Genomic DNA, 18838 nt, shown 5'->3' with positions numbered 1-18838 from the left:
TAAAAGTAAATCTATAAATATAATAAAGTATAAAAAACTTTAAAATTTTTAATTTATATTTTTTTATAATATAAAATTTATAGTATATCATTTATATATAAATGTATATTTATATAAAAAGAAATATTTTAATTTTATTATTTTAAAAAATATGTAATTAAAATATTAAATAGTAATAATTAATAATTAAATAATAAATGATAAAAAGTATGAAATATACTTCAAATTATTTTTTTTTATCGATATTTGAATTTCGATATCAATTTCGATACCTCGCATATGCAATTGTTTAATATGATCAAATACTAGAGTAAAGAGTATTGCTTCATTTTTATGTCAAATTGTCAGTTGCTCGTAAAATTACGACGGATTTTCTTAGGTGATGTTACATAAAATAAAGTAAGCATAAGAAATTTCATAGTCTAACACGAGCGCCGGAAGCTTAAAATGATTGCGGTAACGGGTGCAAACTACTAAATTCTTTCATCATTAACAAAAAAAAACAAAAGTCTTGAAATATTTTTTCATAAAATTACTATTTGGATTGACCATAATAAAATATTTAAGTATTAACTATAAAAGTGTTTGATCATTATATAAACGAAAAATTTATCGTTCTAATCGGCTATATAAAGGAAATGAATTTAGGCGCGTTAAATTAAAGTTGTCTAAAAGGCCGTAAGATGTCAAGTCGATCGGTACCGCGAGCGAACAAAAGAACAGGATTGGTCGCTTCGAAAGTAGTGCCAGACATGTGTTTCGTTTCCCGCCTCGTGGGTTGTTATTGTGTGGGGGCTCCGCCAGTCCGGTGAGTCGAGTGTAGAGAGCATAGGGCCTAGGCCAGAATCGAACCGCCGTTGGGTTGGCTCCTCGGTACGGTGGTGGCTCTGTCCGACTAGTGACCGACCGTGGTCCGTCCGTCATATTCCGGGTTTGAAAGCAAGGTTGCGACTAGTTGTTGCGACGCAGGAAGGTGTAGTGATCTGTGTACAGAGCTACGAACGGGTCTGCCGGCCATGGAGAAGCGGATAGAACTCGAAAAACGGGGAAGAAACCCCGGTGAAGTAAGCCGAACCCCATTTATTTTATTATATTGCTTTGCTCGACACGAGACGATACCGCGGGTTGTTGCGTGCTTGGTGTTCTACCGTGTGCAAGTTTGAGAGCGAGTGTAGAGAGAATCGTGTTCCCTCGCGCGACACCGACACCACGCACTCGCTCTGCGGCACGCCACTGGCCACTCGAAGACGCACGAGAACTCGGATTTCTTGACGGCGACCGCGTGGCTCCGACGATTTATCGGACAAGAAGACGTGTTCTCGATGCCGACACGAGATGCTACGATTTCCACAAGAGTAACAGGCATGGCGTGGTTCGCTTAAATGGCCTGTCTCCTTGATTTTTCATTACTTCGTCTCGACATGACGCATTTTTTTCTATTGTTTCCCATTTTATTTTTTTTTTATTATTTAGAATTTGTACTCTGTTATCGTGTGTGTTTTCTTACCAGATCGGTGGAAAACTCGAAGAAACCGATCCAGTTAAGAACATTGCCAGACCAGTTGTATCCTATTAGCTGGAAAACTAAGAAACTCGAGATCCGATTGGTTGACTGAATTCAACGAATAGTTGATCAACCAATCGTTTATCAAGTTTTCCTAAGTTTTTCTAGCATATGAAGCTTTCTACTGAATTACAAAGTGTCCCTTATCGCGCCGCAGATGTTATTACGTTTATAGAGAAAACACCATACAATCCGCAGTTAAATATATTTGAACTTGAATTATTTCATTTACTATAAAATATATAGTATTATATATACTACATCTTGCTGATTTGTGATGTAATACATCGTAGAATCAGCGTCGTTGGCATAGAAAGTAAAACATGTTTAATCAATGGAGATATTACTCTTTGTAATGGCTGATTTTTTTCTGTACAAGTTTCAATCATTTTAATGAATTAGTGAAATAATATTTATATAAATATTAAATATTTAAATGTATTGTAAATTCATTTTTATTTTTATAATATAATATAATTTACAATATTAATAATTATATTTTTTTCTAAATTTCTAAATTATTTCATAATAAACTTTTATGCAAATTTATATATTATTTACATTGCTTAAATTTTTTTTTTAAATTGAAATAATTAAAGGAAAACAGTCAAGTAAAAAGATTTTTCTAATAAATTTTTAATTAATAAATTAGTAATTTTTTATTATTAATTTTATAGAAAAATTTTAATGTAATATTATATAAAAATCATTTTTCAAAACAAAAAATTCTTTTTTAAAAAAGAATTAAACAAAATATTTTTTAATATATTTAACATTTTTAATATATAATAATTTTAATATATAATAATTTTATAAAAGATTCATTATAAAGATATTTTTAGAAATGTATAAAAATAATACTTCAGAAAGTTCTAGTATTAATATCTATATTCACTATATTAATTAAAAATTATAAAAATTAAATTTCTTTGAGAATCAAATAATTTCAAACATAATCATTTCTCATTTAAATGCCGTGTTATACGCAAGTCGTGTGATCAAATTATAGCGTGGCGTGGCTGTCTCTAGGAGTCCCTCTTTTTAAACTACCGTGCATCGTATGTGTGTTCCTATTACAGGAGCAACCACATCTTAACAGATTGTCTACAAGGTGTTTTCGTTTATAAGACTTCATTTTAAATACATTTAGCTATTAAAATATTTTTCTCATTATTTTTTCGTTGATTTTATGTACAACGCAATAACGAAGTACAAAAAGGCTTTGACAAGATGGTGCCCCTTTCGAACAAGTTTTGAAACATATGCAATCTCATATGCATCTGCTGACAAGTTACAGTTGCTTACATATAAAGTATTATGTCAGAAGTTAACAGTCCTTTGACCGCGATTTTCGGTATTCTAAGAACGTTAAATCCATCAAGGTCAAATGAAAACTTGAACTTGAAAGAATTTATGAGACAATAAGATCTGAAGATCATAATTTTATCTCGTATTTCATTTCTTTGTTATATATACATATAAATTGATTTGTTATTTTTATGAAAATATTACATTTAAGTGACATATGATACAATGTTATTAAATATAATTGTAAAATTTAATTCTCTTTCTATTTATAAATTATTGTATAAAAATTAAAATATATGCTTATTACATACAATTTAATATGAAAAAACAACAAATTATTATTCTTATTTTATGCTAGAAATCATTTAATGATAAACATTCTTTTACGTCTTAATATAGATCTTATACGTAAAAATATAATTGTGCTCGTGTGTAATAATTAATGTTGATATTTTTTTTTCAATTTATATTTTATATGGTTTACATATTTTTTCCACAAATAACAAAAGTATATTATGTAAATCGACTATCAGCGGGAAGAGTTGTGTGTACCATGAGGTGCTGCCATGAGATGCGCGTGCGAGTGAACGTCGCCATTGTTTTCCGGTGTGCGCGGGTGTATTCTTATTGACAATTAAATTTCGCTACATCTTTTAAGATAGATTATGTTCTAAAGTTATTTTTGCTCATTACAATGTATATAAATGACGCTGAATTGATCATAAAATTTCTCATATATCTAATCTATGATTGTGTCTTATGGCGTGTTACTGATCACTGTGCAGCCATCTTGGACGAGTCCACTCTGTCACCAACTGACACGCGTACGTTTCGAAACAATAAGAAAATCAAAATAATCATTTCTCACATTTTTACCTTATATAATGAATTTTATTGTTTTAATTGAGTCACATTCAACACATCATTTAGATTCTTTTGATACATTAATATAAAACATATATGCGTGGGCGTTTGCATCACGTAAACCACCGGCGTTGCGATGCAGTTCATTCAGCAGTGCCGTAGCTACTACTTCATAAACTATTGTATATAAAGTTGTACAATGTTATACAGTAGCATGTTTTGTTAATATGAAGAGTTATATTTTATTATTATTATTATTTTTTGATAATTGAAAATATTTTTTACATTATTTTTAAATATTACTTAAATATATTTTTAAATATTGAAATTATCGTTAAATATTTTTTATTAATAATTATTTTAAATAAATACTTTATAAAAATGTAATAAATTATTATTAATATATAAAAATATACAATTTTATTTAAATTATTTATTAATATAAAATGTTCATCATATATAATAATTTTTTAAATTTTTATTTTAGAAAAATATTTATTTCTAAATTTTCTTTATCTCATTTCAATTCATATATCTATTATGAATATTATTATATCAATATTATCTATACGAATCTATTTATATGTATTTTATAAAATGCATATATATAAAAGTAGATTTTTTGTTTTTTTCGTTTATTTAATGTTAAATTTAAGTAAAATATTTCCTTCTATCCATCTCTTATTATCAGTTAACTTGTAGTTGTCATTGATCCGCTCCTATAAGCCACGGCAACTTCTCATAAACGCTTCCACTACGATCAGTGCAACGCACGACGCAACCAATCAGCCGGCCGGTCGGAATGTCGGGCAGTGAATCTAAGATAAGGACATGTGACGACTTCGAGACTTCGTGTGAAAGCGGTTTGTCGCCACTAAAATTTGCTACGCATCAATTTATTCGGCTTCAATCAAAATTTTATGAAATAGCAATTAACAAATTAATTTTTTAATTTTATGTAAAATTTTTTCAGATCATTAAAAAAGTAAATAATATAGCATAATTATATTTTTAATATTTGATTTCAAATAATATTTGATTCAAAAATGAATTGTATAGAAATTCATTTTAACTTGTGATAAGTTAAGATAAAATGAATTTCGATAACATTAGAACTTGAGACTGCTCGGATTCGCTTCTGTCGCGTGCCACAGTCAGTACTTATCGCTTGCCGGCTTTTCTGATGCCGCTAAACAAGACGCGTCGTGCACTCTACTACCATCACCCCTGTATCCCGAACACCCCTTCACACTTCTCTCCCCTGTTTCTCCTGTCTCCTTTCTATCTCCCCTCTCTCTCACCTTTCTCTTTCTCCGATCAATAAAATAGCCCATCTCCCGCGAAAGCTTATCGTTCGTTTGAATTTTAGCGATTATTATCATCTTTTTCACCTACATCACTAAGTTTTCATTCACATCTTTATTGTAGTGTTAGCTTATATAATTAAAAATGCAATAGTATTATTCACAAATACTTCTTTTAATCAAAACGTTTCATGATTTTCGAAAATCTTTATTCAAATCATTAAATGATTAATGCAGAAACAATATTTAGAAATTGATTTTTAATTAAAAGAGATTTTAATTTTGGTTTTTAACTTCTATTTTTATGTATTTTTATTTCTAATATTGTATATAAAATTATATTTATTGTAAAATATTATTACTTATGTTTGGTTTTAATAAATGAAGTTAGTTTTTATCTATTTTGTATAGTTGAAATGTGATTTACTATTTTTATAAAATTATTTTAGAATTAAAAATTAGAATATTAGAAATATTAAAAAATTTAATTGTTGCTTATATAAAAATTATTATTTTTTCAGATCAAAGAACTTGTTCTTGACAATTGCAGAAGCACACATATAGTTGGTTTGACAGATGAATTTGTTGCATTAGAATCACTAAGTCTCATTAATGTGGGACTTACCAGTCTAAAAGGCTTTCCAAGACTATCGAGTCTTAAAAAGGTAAACAAATATATCAATATATAATTTTAAAATTAATAAAATATGAAATACATTTTGTGTAATTATTTTTTAATTATTATATATATTTAAGTATTACATATATAATATATAATATTTTAATTTATATTTTAATATTTTAATAATGCAATATGAAATTTTATAAAAGACTTATTAAAATAATGATAAACTATTCGTATTTTTCTATTTTGTATAGTTGGAACTTAGTGACAACAGAATTTCTGGAGGTTTAAATCTTCTTCAATCAAGTCCCAAATTAACTCATCTTAATCTTAGTGGAAACAAGATCAAAGATCTTGATACACTTCAACCTTTAGTAAGTTCCATTATTTTTATGTATTATATGTATATATGTTTTTTTTAAATATTAAATGTAAGTTAATAATTTTTATTAATGATTTGTATTAATAATTTTTTTGTAGAAGGAGTTTAAGAATTTGAAAAATCTTGATCTTTTTAATAATGAAGTAACAAACTTGGATAATTATAGAGAAAAAGTTTTTAGCCTTATTCCCAGTCTTCGATGTCTTGATGGGTATGTAAAAGAAATGTATATGTTTCGTTTATTTCATTAATATTTTTATTTATTAGTATAATATTAATATTTTTCTATATTTAGTATATACTAAAATATAAGTTTTTAAATATTTTGTTATATACACAATAGATTTGACACAGATGATTGTGAAGTAGATGATAGTGAAGGAGAAGATGATGAAGTAAATGGAAATGAAGATGGAGATGGTGATGCCAATGAAGAAGATAGTGAGGAAGGTTAGTTAGAAATTCACAATTAAAAATATTTATTAAAATAAATACATTTTTAAAGAATACATTTTTAACTATGAATATAAAATTTTTAGTTTCAGATGAAGAGGATGAAGAAGATTTTGATGATGGTGGTGTAGGATTAGAGGCTGTATACAAGGATGGTCTTGAAGTAAGTCATCATGTTTTAAATTTTATTTAAATTTATAATGATATTAAAAATAGTAATATTACTGCAATATTAAAAATAGTAGTATTGTTCACATTTCATAAATTATTTAATTATTAAATTATTAATTATTAAATTATATTATAAATTTCATGAATTTGTACTTATTTAATTCATATAATACAGGATGAAAGCGATGAAGATGATTTTCTTTGTGATGAAGAAGAAGAAGAGGATGATGATGATAATGAAGATGATGAACAAGATGAAGAAGAAGGTAAATTTATAAATATGTTTTAATTAAAATATATTTATTGTGATTTAAAAAATATTTTATATAACTATGCTTTTTTATCTTAAAATACATTCTAATATTATAAAATTATTATATTATAAAATTATTTATTTATAAAAAAGATCAAATTAATTAATTAATTAAAAAAATTATAATGCTATTTTATTATATGTTTCTATTGCGTTTTATAGAATCGTCTCCTGCTAGAGGTAAAAAGAGAAAACATGAAGATGGCGGAGATTCAGGGAATTAGAACCATAAAGAGCAGGCTTCTGATACTGTTAAATGAGTGTAAAATTCATATAAATAATAATAATTGAGATGCAGAGTGACCATCTGGGAATCAAACTAATTGACCGACCAATGACAGACTACAGTTAGTGGTGTGAATATATCATTGAATCATTGACTGACAAATTGTCTGTGGAATAACAAAAGAATACCATTGAAGAGGAATGTGAATGAAAATGAAAAAGAGGATAATGATGGCATAAAATAGGACTGCATTCCAGCTGGACACAGCGCGTTTTAGTTATACTAACGATATTTTATATAGAGTATATAGTTAGAATATTAGTGGTGTTGCATGGGTGAAAGATCAGATATTGAAAGACTCGGAAAAAAGCAACAGTGAAGTTTTACACTTGAAGGAGCATATTTGTCTGTTAGCTCCAGTCGGCCAAAGGCTGGTCACGCTGGAATGCAGTCATCGTTAATCAGTACTAAGGTTACATAAGTTACATTTTAAATACATTATTATTGTACCATGAATAAGTATAGAGTAAATGAGGAACAACTTTTGTACAGGTTTACACCATACATTGAGGTGCATTATGCCTCTGTGATTTTTGGGACAGAAAATAAAGAGATAAATATATGTTGCTCATACATTGAGCTTATATCTATGAAAGACGTATTAAGATAGGAATTTACATCATAAGAATGAAAAAATAAAAGAAGTTTCGTTTGTTAGAATAATAGCATTTGAAATGTATAATTAATATGAAAAAAAAAACATCAGTTTAGCATATAAAAAGTATTTTAGTATTTTCAATTTAATTATTTTGATATAAGTTAAAAAGTTTTGATATTTCAAGAAATCTTGAACGAAACTGCGAAACAATATAAGAATACACAATTGATATTGTGTACTCCTTTTTGTAATTTTTAGTAAATTTTAAGTTCCAGATATTTATGTGTATAATGGCAATGTACCATGAATAACATGGCTGTTAAGATTACTGTTATTTACTTTTGGGCATTTCATATTTTATGTGTTATGCTCTATGATATAACAAATTCATTTGATTAGTAAAATTATTGTAACATTTTCCTGTTCCAAATTACAAGTATTCAGCTATAACAGTTAGATGTTTTTATATCATTAAATCGTACGATTTTATACGATAACAATAGAATTACTTGTTGCATTTGTATCGTTTATACATAACAACAAGTTTAAATATTTGGAACATAATATTAAATAAAAAGAAAAAAATCAAAATTGCTATAAATCATAATTACCTTTAATTTCTGTCTCTGAAGTTACCATAGCGCTGACACATCTCGTGATGATTGAAGTGCGAAGTTAATGGATAATGATCATTAATATTATTATTAATATTAAATTACAATTATGATTTGAAAAAACAAATATTTACACTTGCGCTTTCGCACTTTTGAATTATATTTAAAAAAAAGTCAGAAACGCAAAATTTAGATTAGAATGGAAAGACAAAATCTCGAGAAATAGGCGCAAAAGTAAAAGATGGATCAGTCAATGTAGTTAATGGTGAGACTGTGGTAAATGGTTACTGAACGGACTACCAATTAACTACGTGATCGTGAGAATGGATGGGAGTGAAATAGCGAGTGAGAGTGCAAGAGAGGATCGGTTTTATAAGAAAAAAATTATGGTAGAGTCGAGGATCTGGCGCCTCTTTGTCGCCAGTTTGGTTATGGCCTTATCCAATTTTTCCAAGACTAAAGCAAATTTATATTAGGTACAATGAGTATATGACATGTACAGGTCCAAATCTGTAAATTTCCAATCTGCAATTTGTAATTGCGGCTCGCGCGGATGTCATATTAAAAGTTAAATTATAAATAATTAAAGAATTAAATTATAAATAATTAAACATTCCGCGCGTCCCGCGACACATACACTTTTGTCAATTGCAATTTTGGATAGACCATTTATGTAAGGGAATCTATCACCTTCTATTATCAGAACTATTACATCTCTGTATTGTCTGTCTGTTCCGTTGTTAAAGTGGATTTTTATCATAACGTTTGTTTATTTCGAACAATCCTCATCAAAATAAGAAGAAATAATTTATTAATAAAATCATTTACAAATCAAGGATTATGTGTGATTGATATTATTAATCCTTTTTTTCATTTTTTAATATTCATATATAATTATTACGAAGTTATTATATTCACGATTTTAATTATAATTTTTAACATTTTACAAACTAATAAAAAATTCTATCAATTATATTTTGTTTTATGCAAACTAATGTTTTATGATCTAAATTATTTAAACTTCATAACTATTTATAATTACTAATTGAATTATCATAATCTAAGTAATTTGATTATGTGAATATTAAAAATATTCATATAGTAATTAATTTCAACAAAAATATTATTAGACAGATTATGATATTATTAACATAATTTCAATAAATAAATATATATTCTTATAGAAAGTATAGAATAATTTGCAAAAAAAAAATGTTATTTATACATATACATGTATATATTATATATGTATACTATTAATTAATGATATATTTGATATACTTAACAAGTTAATTTAAAAAATGACACAAATATATGATGCAATTATTCATACAGTCATATTTCATTAAATATGCAGTATTATTAAGTATTATAATTTGAAAATATAAAAAAAATATAAACTTATTTAACAATAAAACAAATATAAAATATATAAATATGTAATAAAGTTGTTTGTAGTTTATTTAGATCAAAATAAAGTTTGAGGTATTTTAACGTTACAATACTTACATTATTATAATACTTTGAAATCTTGTTGTTTTGCACAATCATGTTTTTAAATTGCAATATTGATAATTTCTTGTTTAATCTTCTTATTTATATAATATTTTTTATAAATTATTTTACTATGATATATTTGATTTAATATAAAATTAACATATAATAGAGTTAATAGATAACAGTTAATAGATAGTTTATTTATTAGTATTCAAATTATTTTTAAATTATTTTTAATTAATGAAGAAATAATAAAACCACTATGCTTACTAACTTTTTTTCTCTTCGCATTATTATTTGTTAAGTTTTTTGATAATTCATAATTATATACTCATTTTACATCTTTCTATAACATGTGATATTTTAAATAAATTTTTGTCTTTCTTTATGTTCAAATTATAATATACATATCATATATTAATAATGAAATATGATTATATAAATACTAATTATATTTATAATATTTACTAATTGTATATTTTTATTATTTCATATATTATATATATGATTATATATATTACATTTAATAATAATAATAAATATATATTAATATTTTAATAATAAATATAGATATTGCAATTTTTTTGTAAATGATTTTGTAAATTTCTAAGAATACACAGAATATTTATTTATTAAAATTATATATAACACGAATTTTTTATACTCAATATTATATAACAAATATATATAAATTAAATTATATTAATTATTTTTAAAAATTTTATTTTTATATTTTATTTAAAAGAAAGATTTAAAAATTAAAGAAATTGTTTTGAAATTTGTTTGTCTTTAAATATTAATTATAACTGAAAATTATTTTAAATTATGAATTTTAAAAAAATTTTTCAAAATTAGTTTAAGCGAATTTTAATATAATCTATTTTTTTATTTATTTACTGTTATTGTCATCTTTACTCTACTATACCGATAGATAAAATATTAACGAGCGTGTACAGTGCTGCCAGTAGGCGCTGCCTTGTAAAAGTGATAATCCAACCTCGGCGCGCAGTTTCGTGTCGAGTCTTCAGTGTTTCTCCGCGCTTCCGTTCGTGCGTTTTGGTTGTGATTCGTTGTGAAAGAGAGTCGGTTAAGCTTAGAAGTTGAAATTGTGTTTTGCGGAGAGAAGTTATAAAGTCATCGCTTTTCAAATAATTTGAAGAAAATGGCTGAAAGTAAGGGTGCATTGATTGCGAAGACAGTGCAAAAACATGCAGGCAGAGCAAAAGAGAAGGTAAGTACCACGAAAAGACATATACATATTTGTAACAGGTTTCTTCAAAAAGCATGTCAGTCGTTCATACGTTCGGAACGAATTTGTTCTTTTACACAACATCTGAATTTTACTCTTATTCCTATATATTTTATATTTCTATATGAATAAATATTCCAATAAATAAATGTTATCATTTAAATATCTTAATGTATAGCCTCATAACCCTTCAAGGAATTTGCTTTTTTTATATAAGATTGTGAATGGTAAAATTTGACATATCATAATAGTTATTGACAACTGTTCTAAGAGATCAGATTCGATTTCGCGAATAAGTCGGTAATTCGTTAGATTTTTTTTTACTTGTATAAAGATGACTTATATAAGCGGTAAACATGTAGCACTTGTGTAGCAGAGTTTCATTTAAAATGACAATTATGCAACTCTTGGGCCTGGTTCAGTGTAGTAATGCATATATTAGAGGTGTATCTTCAATGCTAGTCACTAGCATATCCCTAAACGAAATTATTGTGAACCCTAGATTATCACGTGGCATGAATTTTTCACTATCTGTCAAATACTTGATTTCTATTTATTAATTTCTTTAAATAAAATAAATTGTAATTGTAATTGTAAATAAATTTTCTCAAAAAGATATTTTAGATTTTTTTTTAGAATTTTCATTTAAACTTAAATTATTTTTTATATACTAATGCACAATACAATTTATTAGAATATTAATGGTAAACTAATGCAAATCATAAAATAGATAAAATTGATTGACATATAATTTAATATGATTATGATACGACATGTACTTCATTATATACATTATATATATATATGTATTAAATTTTTTTATACATATTCACTGCAATTTGATTTTTTTTCAATGTTTTATATTATGTAATAGGCGCTTAACAAGATTGCATGTATACTTTATTTTTGAAGAAAAAAAAAAATGACACATCATTTTGTTCTGTTTGTATTATCTACATAATAGTTAACTACATCATATATTATAATATATGATATTTGTATTAAATTTAATGAACACTGAAATATGTTACTCAAACTATACTTTTCGATTTTCGGATTTGTATTAATTATAATCAAGATTAATTATAAATATATTCAAACAATATATTCAAATTTTAAGCATGCAAAATTATTTTTAATATAACAATAATTATTTTTATCAAATTTTATCATTCAAATTTTATATTTAAATTTTACAATATACAATATATATTTAAATATATATTTTATATTTGAAATTTAAAAAAAGTTTATCGATATTCGTACAAGTTTTACTAATGCATTACGATTAATTATTTTGAATAAATAGTTCACTTTTGAATCAATAATTTATAATTATAACAATAATTTAATAACAATAAATAAATTATAGTATCATTAATTTTTATATAATTAAAATATATTTAAATATGTAATTAATATGTAAAAAATACTAAAATTATTTAAAATGGATATATGTTTTAACGATAAACATATGTTAAACAATACAAGATATTAAAAAAATAGGATTTTTCCAAAATACTAATAATTTTATTACTCATTATATTTTTATTTATTATATATTTATCATTATAATTATTTTATTATTATTTATTATAATTTGCATTACAATAATATACAATAATATTTCTTTCAATGATAAATTAATATCGTTTATCTAAAAATATTAATTCATAGACTGGAAGTGATCATTTTACATTACAAAAAATAATAATTAGATTGCGGATTTTTATTCATTTATTGAAAATTTAAGTGGACAAAAATATATATATATATATATATATATATAATGTACACGTGATATACAAAACATTTAAAGTAAAGTATATATTGTCATATTTCAATGGTTCAAAACATATCTTTATTTAAGTTCCATTTTCATAATCAAGAAGATCTCGATTTACGATAAACATCCGTAGTTCAGTAATAATTAGATTTTTTTTTCATCTTTACGGTATTATTTAAACGTAATATTTTTATTCAAAATATGATTTTATTTAACTATTTAATTATCATGCGAAAAAAATATATTCATTTATGTAAGATATATAAAACATATAAAATATGAACAATACATATTCTTTGCATAAAAAAAATCCGCAATCTATTGATTATATTGGGTTAAAATATATAACAAAATTTATAATAAAATAATAACGACGTTTCTCGTTTCGTTTCAAAATCGTAAAAAAATGAGTCATCACGTGGAGTAGAAAAATGAAGGATAATCAAAGATATCTTTCTCACAAAATACAAGAGAGCACATTTCTCTTCTATTTTGATTTTCAATGAAGGAAAACACGATAGCCTGTGCAATATACCGTAAGATCGTTTAATTCGTAGGTGTTTCCAAGTTGCTTTCGTGATGGTGGTTATACAGACTTATCTGGTAGAACCGGTCTAAGGTATTGCTATGCTAGAGTTACCACTCTCGTCCAAACGAACGAATAGTTTCAAATTGAAGAAAATAAATAAAATCAAACATCCAATTGAAAATTTAAAAATGGTATGGCACTCGATCAATTTTCTGACTGCCTTCGAATATCTTTTACAATTAAAAAGAAAAATGGTGGAATACCTTTGATTCAATTAAAACATGATTAATTTTCAAACATATGGAATGAAGTTTTGTAATTGTTAATTGTTAATTGAAGATTTAATTAACAATAGAAAAGGGAATTATTTTTTGTCTTTTAAAATATATTTAATCTTTAAATATTTATCCGAAAATTATATATATCCAATTTTTCTATATTGAAATCAAAATTATTGATGTTGAATAAATAACATAATAATATAAATTATTTAACGTTCTATTGCAACGTTGAATAAATATAATATTATTCCTTATAAAATCACTTAAGCAACTTTTGATCAAGTAAGTTGATCAAACTCGAATCGTTTAAAATTTACAATGTAAATTAAATTTCAATTGGATAAAATAAACGATTGGAATTGTGTAACTTGGCTAATGGTAAATCCAGTTTAAAGGGCGGCGAAGAAAAGAAAATTGGCCAGAAATTTTATTGCTAATCCTTATTAAAAAAAAAAAAAAAGAAAACTTTTTTTAATCGATGAATAAAAAAAGGTTATGTAGGTACAATCAATTTTTGCAAAAGGAAAGTTAATTGTTAATTCGAGGCTGAATTTGACATACTTTCGAAATGAGAGTTGCAATGCAACATTGACATTGACATGACCTAAAAAATTAATTATGATTAAAAATTTATAATAATTTGTAACATTTTAACTCTTCTTTAAAATCTTACAAGAATTTCGTAAAGATCGTCGAGGATCGATTGGAATTCTCTAAAAAAAAAAAAATTTGATGAAATGAATTCGTTCGAAAATATGTTATCTTCCGCTTTTAGATAACGAGCTGTCGAATCGTTCTAAAGTAGCTCTTCAAGGTATTCTGCGTGAAACCCTTCTAAGACTTTTGACTTGCTCTTCGAGCAAGTTCCGCGAGCTTCTCGTTATATCGTTTTACACATGAATTTTAATAATTTCCCAAATATTCGATTAAAGTCATCTATAATGAGTTGCACTCACGTATAATCTAAGAAAATTCATTCCCAAAGTTTAAAATGTTAATCACCTCGATATTTCGAGCGATTTTTTTTTCACACGATAAAATAATATATATATGTATGTGTGTAAACCGAATCAATTGTAAAGTTCTGCAAGAGCACACTCGCGCGTGAAAAAATTCCCCAAATCACTCGAGGCGAGGAAAGCCAGTGTATCTGTATGTGCTAGAGAAACTAAAGACCATTAAGACAGCGAAAGATCTTTTCTCGTATCGTATAACTGCAGCGTATCGAGCTGCGGTATCGCGCATTTATATCGGAATTTACGTTCGCATTTGCCTGACTGCTGGTGAAACCGAAAGTATTCCTCTGTCGATCGAGCTTAGAAATGAAAGTGTCGTATGACCACTCTGTAAATTGGTGAAATTCGTGAGTTTGATTGTTTCCTTCCTTTTTTATATGAATTTTCAATTATGTTGGATAATTATTGCTTAATAATAAGAAGAGAATTAAACGAGATTATTTTTATTATCGAATATTATATTTTTTCGCCTCGTTTCGAGTACTCTGACTCTGTTCTCGAATTTCTTGAGGATCATTCCGTGATATATTTATTTGCTAGATATGTTTTTCATTATTCTAACATTTTTTCTTTTCTCTTGGACAAGAATTGTGGGCGATGATTTTTTTTTTCTTTCTAGAACGTAGACAGAATTGTGCGAAAATAATATATATAAATGGTGTAACAATTCTCTTCATAGAACGTCGATTTTTGGTTATTCAAATAATCAATTGATGATCTTTTTCGCAATAACAAACGTTTTTATATTTAAAAATTGTTCAATTTTTAATCTGAATTTGTTTCTCAATTAGTTCTAATGTATAAAAAAAGAACGTACAAGATTGTATAATAATTTTACAAAAAAAAAAAAAAGAAAAAAAAGTTAGAAAAGAATAAATTTAATGAAATATTAGATATTTCGTTGTATTTTATTTCTAGGTCTAATTTTGTTCTACATTTGTTATACATGAATCATCATTTGAATATTTATAGTTGAATATCGTTTCCATTTTTTATTCAAGAATTGCTGGAATAAAAGATATTTCTCACATAATTTTATTCATCTAAAAGACCGATCTATCTTGTAATTCTTTCAGATTTATATCATTGGTAAGATAAAGGATTTTATATAAAATAAATTGTTTTTTTTTTTTGTGCCAACTGAAAATAGATGATATCAAAATCTTCCTCCGCCTCTGTTCTCCAGTTTTTGTCTTTGTTTTCTGATCATACCTTGAAAACGAGCGTGGAAATAACGAGCTTTGTTTGCACAACATTGTACAGATTAGAGTAGACATTCAAAGAGATTTTTATTGAAATAAAATTCAAGATAAAAAGTAGCTTATTTATAACGTTAGCTCGTGTATGAAATTGATAAATAAATTCTTTCATAAATAATTAATTGATTTAAAATTATATTCACTCAATGATTTATAGAAAATATTTTATTACTTAATATTTTTTTTTTTTTAATACTCCGCATATTTGACGAACAGAATATCGATAACTTGGAGAGGAAAAGATAATAATATTAATTGAAAATATAGAAATGTGAATTATCGAAACGTAGTTGTTCCATATGTAAAAATAAATTAAAAAAGTAGAATAAAATTTTATCATTTATATCCTTTATTATTGTTGAGAAAATCGAGATTAAATATATACTGTTAAAAGATAGTTAATTAAATGAATTTTCAAATTTAATTTTTTCGAAAAAATAACGAAATAATTTTATTCTAAGTGATTCATTTGTACCAAATTCGGGATTGATTTATTTTTTGATAAACGTAAAATTAAACTTTCTTTTCTTATTGTACCTTTCTTTAACAAGAGAAACGTATCTATCATTTAATTTCGTATGAAAATTCCGTAGAAATCGATCAAAGAAAAAAGAAAAAAAGTAAGAAAGATAAGAATGTTCAAATTTATTGATAATTTTGCAATAAATACCTTTTTAAAACTACATTGAAAATCATTAAAAACCCATAATAAAAAGCATCATTAGACGCTTATCGACAATTAATAATTAGGACATGCTATATTTAAATAAACAGTCACAACATTTGTTACCTAATCGATTACAAATTCGTCAAAATTGAATAAATGAAATTTAAAATCGTCAAAATTATTATAAAAAATTGCACTTCGCGAATTCGTTGATAAATAAATATTATCTTTTCACATTCGTGAGGCTGTCAAGCAAGGTCTAAGTAAGATCTTCCCTAGAAGCAGTTTCAGCTCAGAAAAATTAAAAGGAGAGTGATGAAGGTGATTTCGAGTCGTGAAAGTAAACATAATGGATTGCATCGAACTTTCTCTGTCTTCTTCGTTCTTTTATTCAACAGTTTAACCGCTCTTCTTTGGACAGGCGTATCATCGTGCGATGATTCTGCTTGTTTCAGCCGAGAAAATCGCATGAAAGTGCGGAGACGGAAGTCCTCGATGCTCATAGTTCTCCCTAGGCTACGATTTCTATCGTGTCAACTTCGCCTACCAGTTACTATTCTCGTCTCCGTGTCCCGGACGCTTTTGCTCCGTGACTGCCGGCAAATATATCTACGAGCTTCTAGCTTTCGAAAGATACCGGCCTCTCCCTTCGCGGTTATATCCCAATTTCCGTGAAACGTAAGCCGGACGACACCGCGTTTCAGCTCGTTTTCGAGTACGTACGTGCTTAATTATTTTTAAATGTTTTTTGAAAATGTGCATTTTAATTATTAATCGACGGAAAGGAAGCAAACGTATCCTAGAATTGAAATAAATTGTGGCAGAATGGTAAATTTTTCCAGTTTTGTTTTGTTTTTTTTTTTTTTTTTTTTTTTTAGATAAAAAATTTTATCATTTAAAAAATTGTAAAAATCGTATTGTTTTGGTTTTCTTTGTAGTTTCTTCGTAATTCCAAAATATTTTAAAATGTGATAATTACGGATATGTTTTTTACTTTAAATTTTGAATAGCGAAAACGAATTTTACATTAAGAAGGGTTCAGACGATTAATGTGCATATATTATCAATATTTTAAAGTTTTAAACGTTATTATTAAAATTATCGATATGTATTGTTAATATAATATTGACAATATATATATATTAATCGATGAAATTTCGAATTTAGCTTGTATTTCTAATTTGTGTAAGATTTATTATAAAATTCATAATTAAATTTGAAAATAAATTTTAATTCATCTGATTTGATTTAGCCTACTGACTCTATTTGACATAAAATAAAAAACGAAAAGTGTGTAACGTTTAACTTGTCGATTCGTGTAAAAAAGTTTAAAGTATTTATTTACTGTTACAGAAACGAAACAATTCAATAATAATCGTTAATATATTGCATAATACTTTAAAATAATACTTATCTATAATACTTATCACATTAAATTGATATTTTATTATGCAGTAAATTACAATATTTTTATTTCATAATTAATTTTATTACACCTATACTTTGAAAATCTTATATCGATAAATATTTTATCCTTATACATTGATTTTATCGATTTAATATCTGTGTTAACACTTGTAAGCAACAAATTATAGTATTAGTAACTTTCCCTCAGAGATATTTTTGCTCTTCCTTAATTTTCTCAATATCTTTGGATGCTGTCCAATTTAAATCACGGGAAGGAAAGCACGAATTCGAGTTAATTGGCGTCGTTTTCGTTATATTTGAAAAATGGTATTTTAGCGGACAAATTATATTAGTTATTTTTTCTTTTCTCTTTTTTCTTACTCTCCTCAGAGTATTTATAATCTTTATATTGTACTTTTTAATTCGTGCGTTTTATTAAAGAGTACATTAAAAATTAATATTTAAGTATTAGCATGTAGAAAATGGTGAAATTAGTGTCATATAATTAATAAGTAAATGAGAAAAATTTTACATTCGATAAAGTAAATCTATAAATTCTGTGAATGCTTCTTCTGTATCTATTAATAATTTCTTAATAATGTTTGAGCAAATTAATTGTCAATGTAAATACCTTTAATCTGCGGTTTCAATAATTGATTTTTCAA

General features: G+C 25.7%; 2 protein-coding genes across 6 annotated transcripts in view; both read left to right on the top strand.

The window, feature by feature from the left end:
- The first annotated feature begins 261 nt into the window (after positions 1–261).
- Mapmodulin (acidic leucine-rich nuclear phosphoprotein 32 mapmodulin) lies at positions 262–9317 on the top strand. 2 transcript variants are annotated; one of them, XM_003692979.4, is made up of 8 exons: positions 262–1064; positions 5562–5705; positions 5920–6039; positions 6146–6258; positions 6391–6497; positions 6587–6663; positions 6847–6937; positions 7147–9317. In XM_003692979.4, exons 1-8 carry the CDS (start codon positions 1017–1019, stop codon positions 7206–7208), a joined length of 762 nt encoding a protein of 253 aa, XP_003693027.1. In that variant the 5' UTR covers positions 262–1016; the 3' UTR covers positions 7209–9317. The 2 variants fall into 2 exon arrangements, with proteins under 2 accessions (XP_003693027.1, XP_012341110.1); XM_012485656.3 differs by lacking the exon at positions 262–1064 and adding an exon at positions 3115–3696.
- A 1667-nt stretch (positions 9318–10984) lies between these two features.
- Amph (amphiphysin) overlaps positions 10985–18838 on the top strand; it is a 58951-nt gene continuing 51097 nt past the window's right edge. For 3 of the 4 annotated variants that reach the window (XM_012485668.3, XM_012485667.3, XM_012485666.3), the window contains exon 1: positions 10985–11210. In XM_012485668.3, coding sequence (XP_012341122.1) covers positions 11142–11210 — 69 coding nt within the window. In that variant the 5' untranslated portion in view covers positions 10985–11141. The remainder of the gene's footprint in view (positions 11211–18838) is intronic. The other variant, XM_003692973.4, reaches the window with a different exon arrangement.

This window comes from Apis florea, unplaced genomic scaffold (assembly GCF_048593485.1).
Source record: "Apis florea isolate Af1SG1 unplaced genomic scaffold, ASM4859348v1 contig_3170_pilon, whole genome shotgun sequence".
NCBI lineage: Eukaryota > Metazoa > Arthropoda > Insecta > Hymenoptera > Apidae > Apis > Apis florea.
This window is presented reverse-complemented; position numbering and strand designations above follow the sequence as displayed.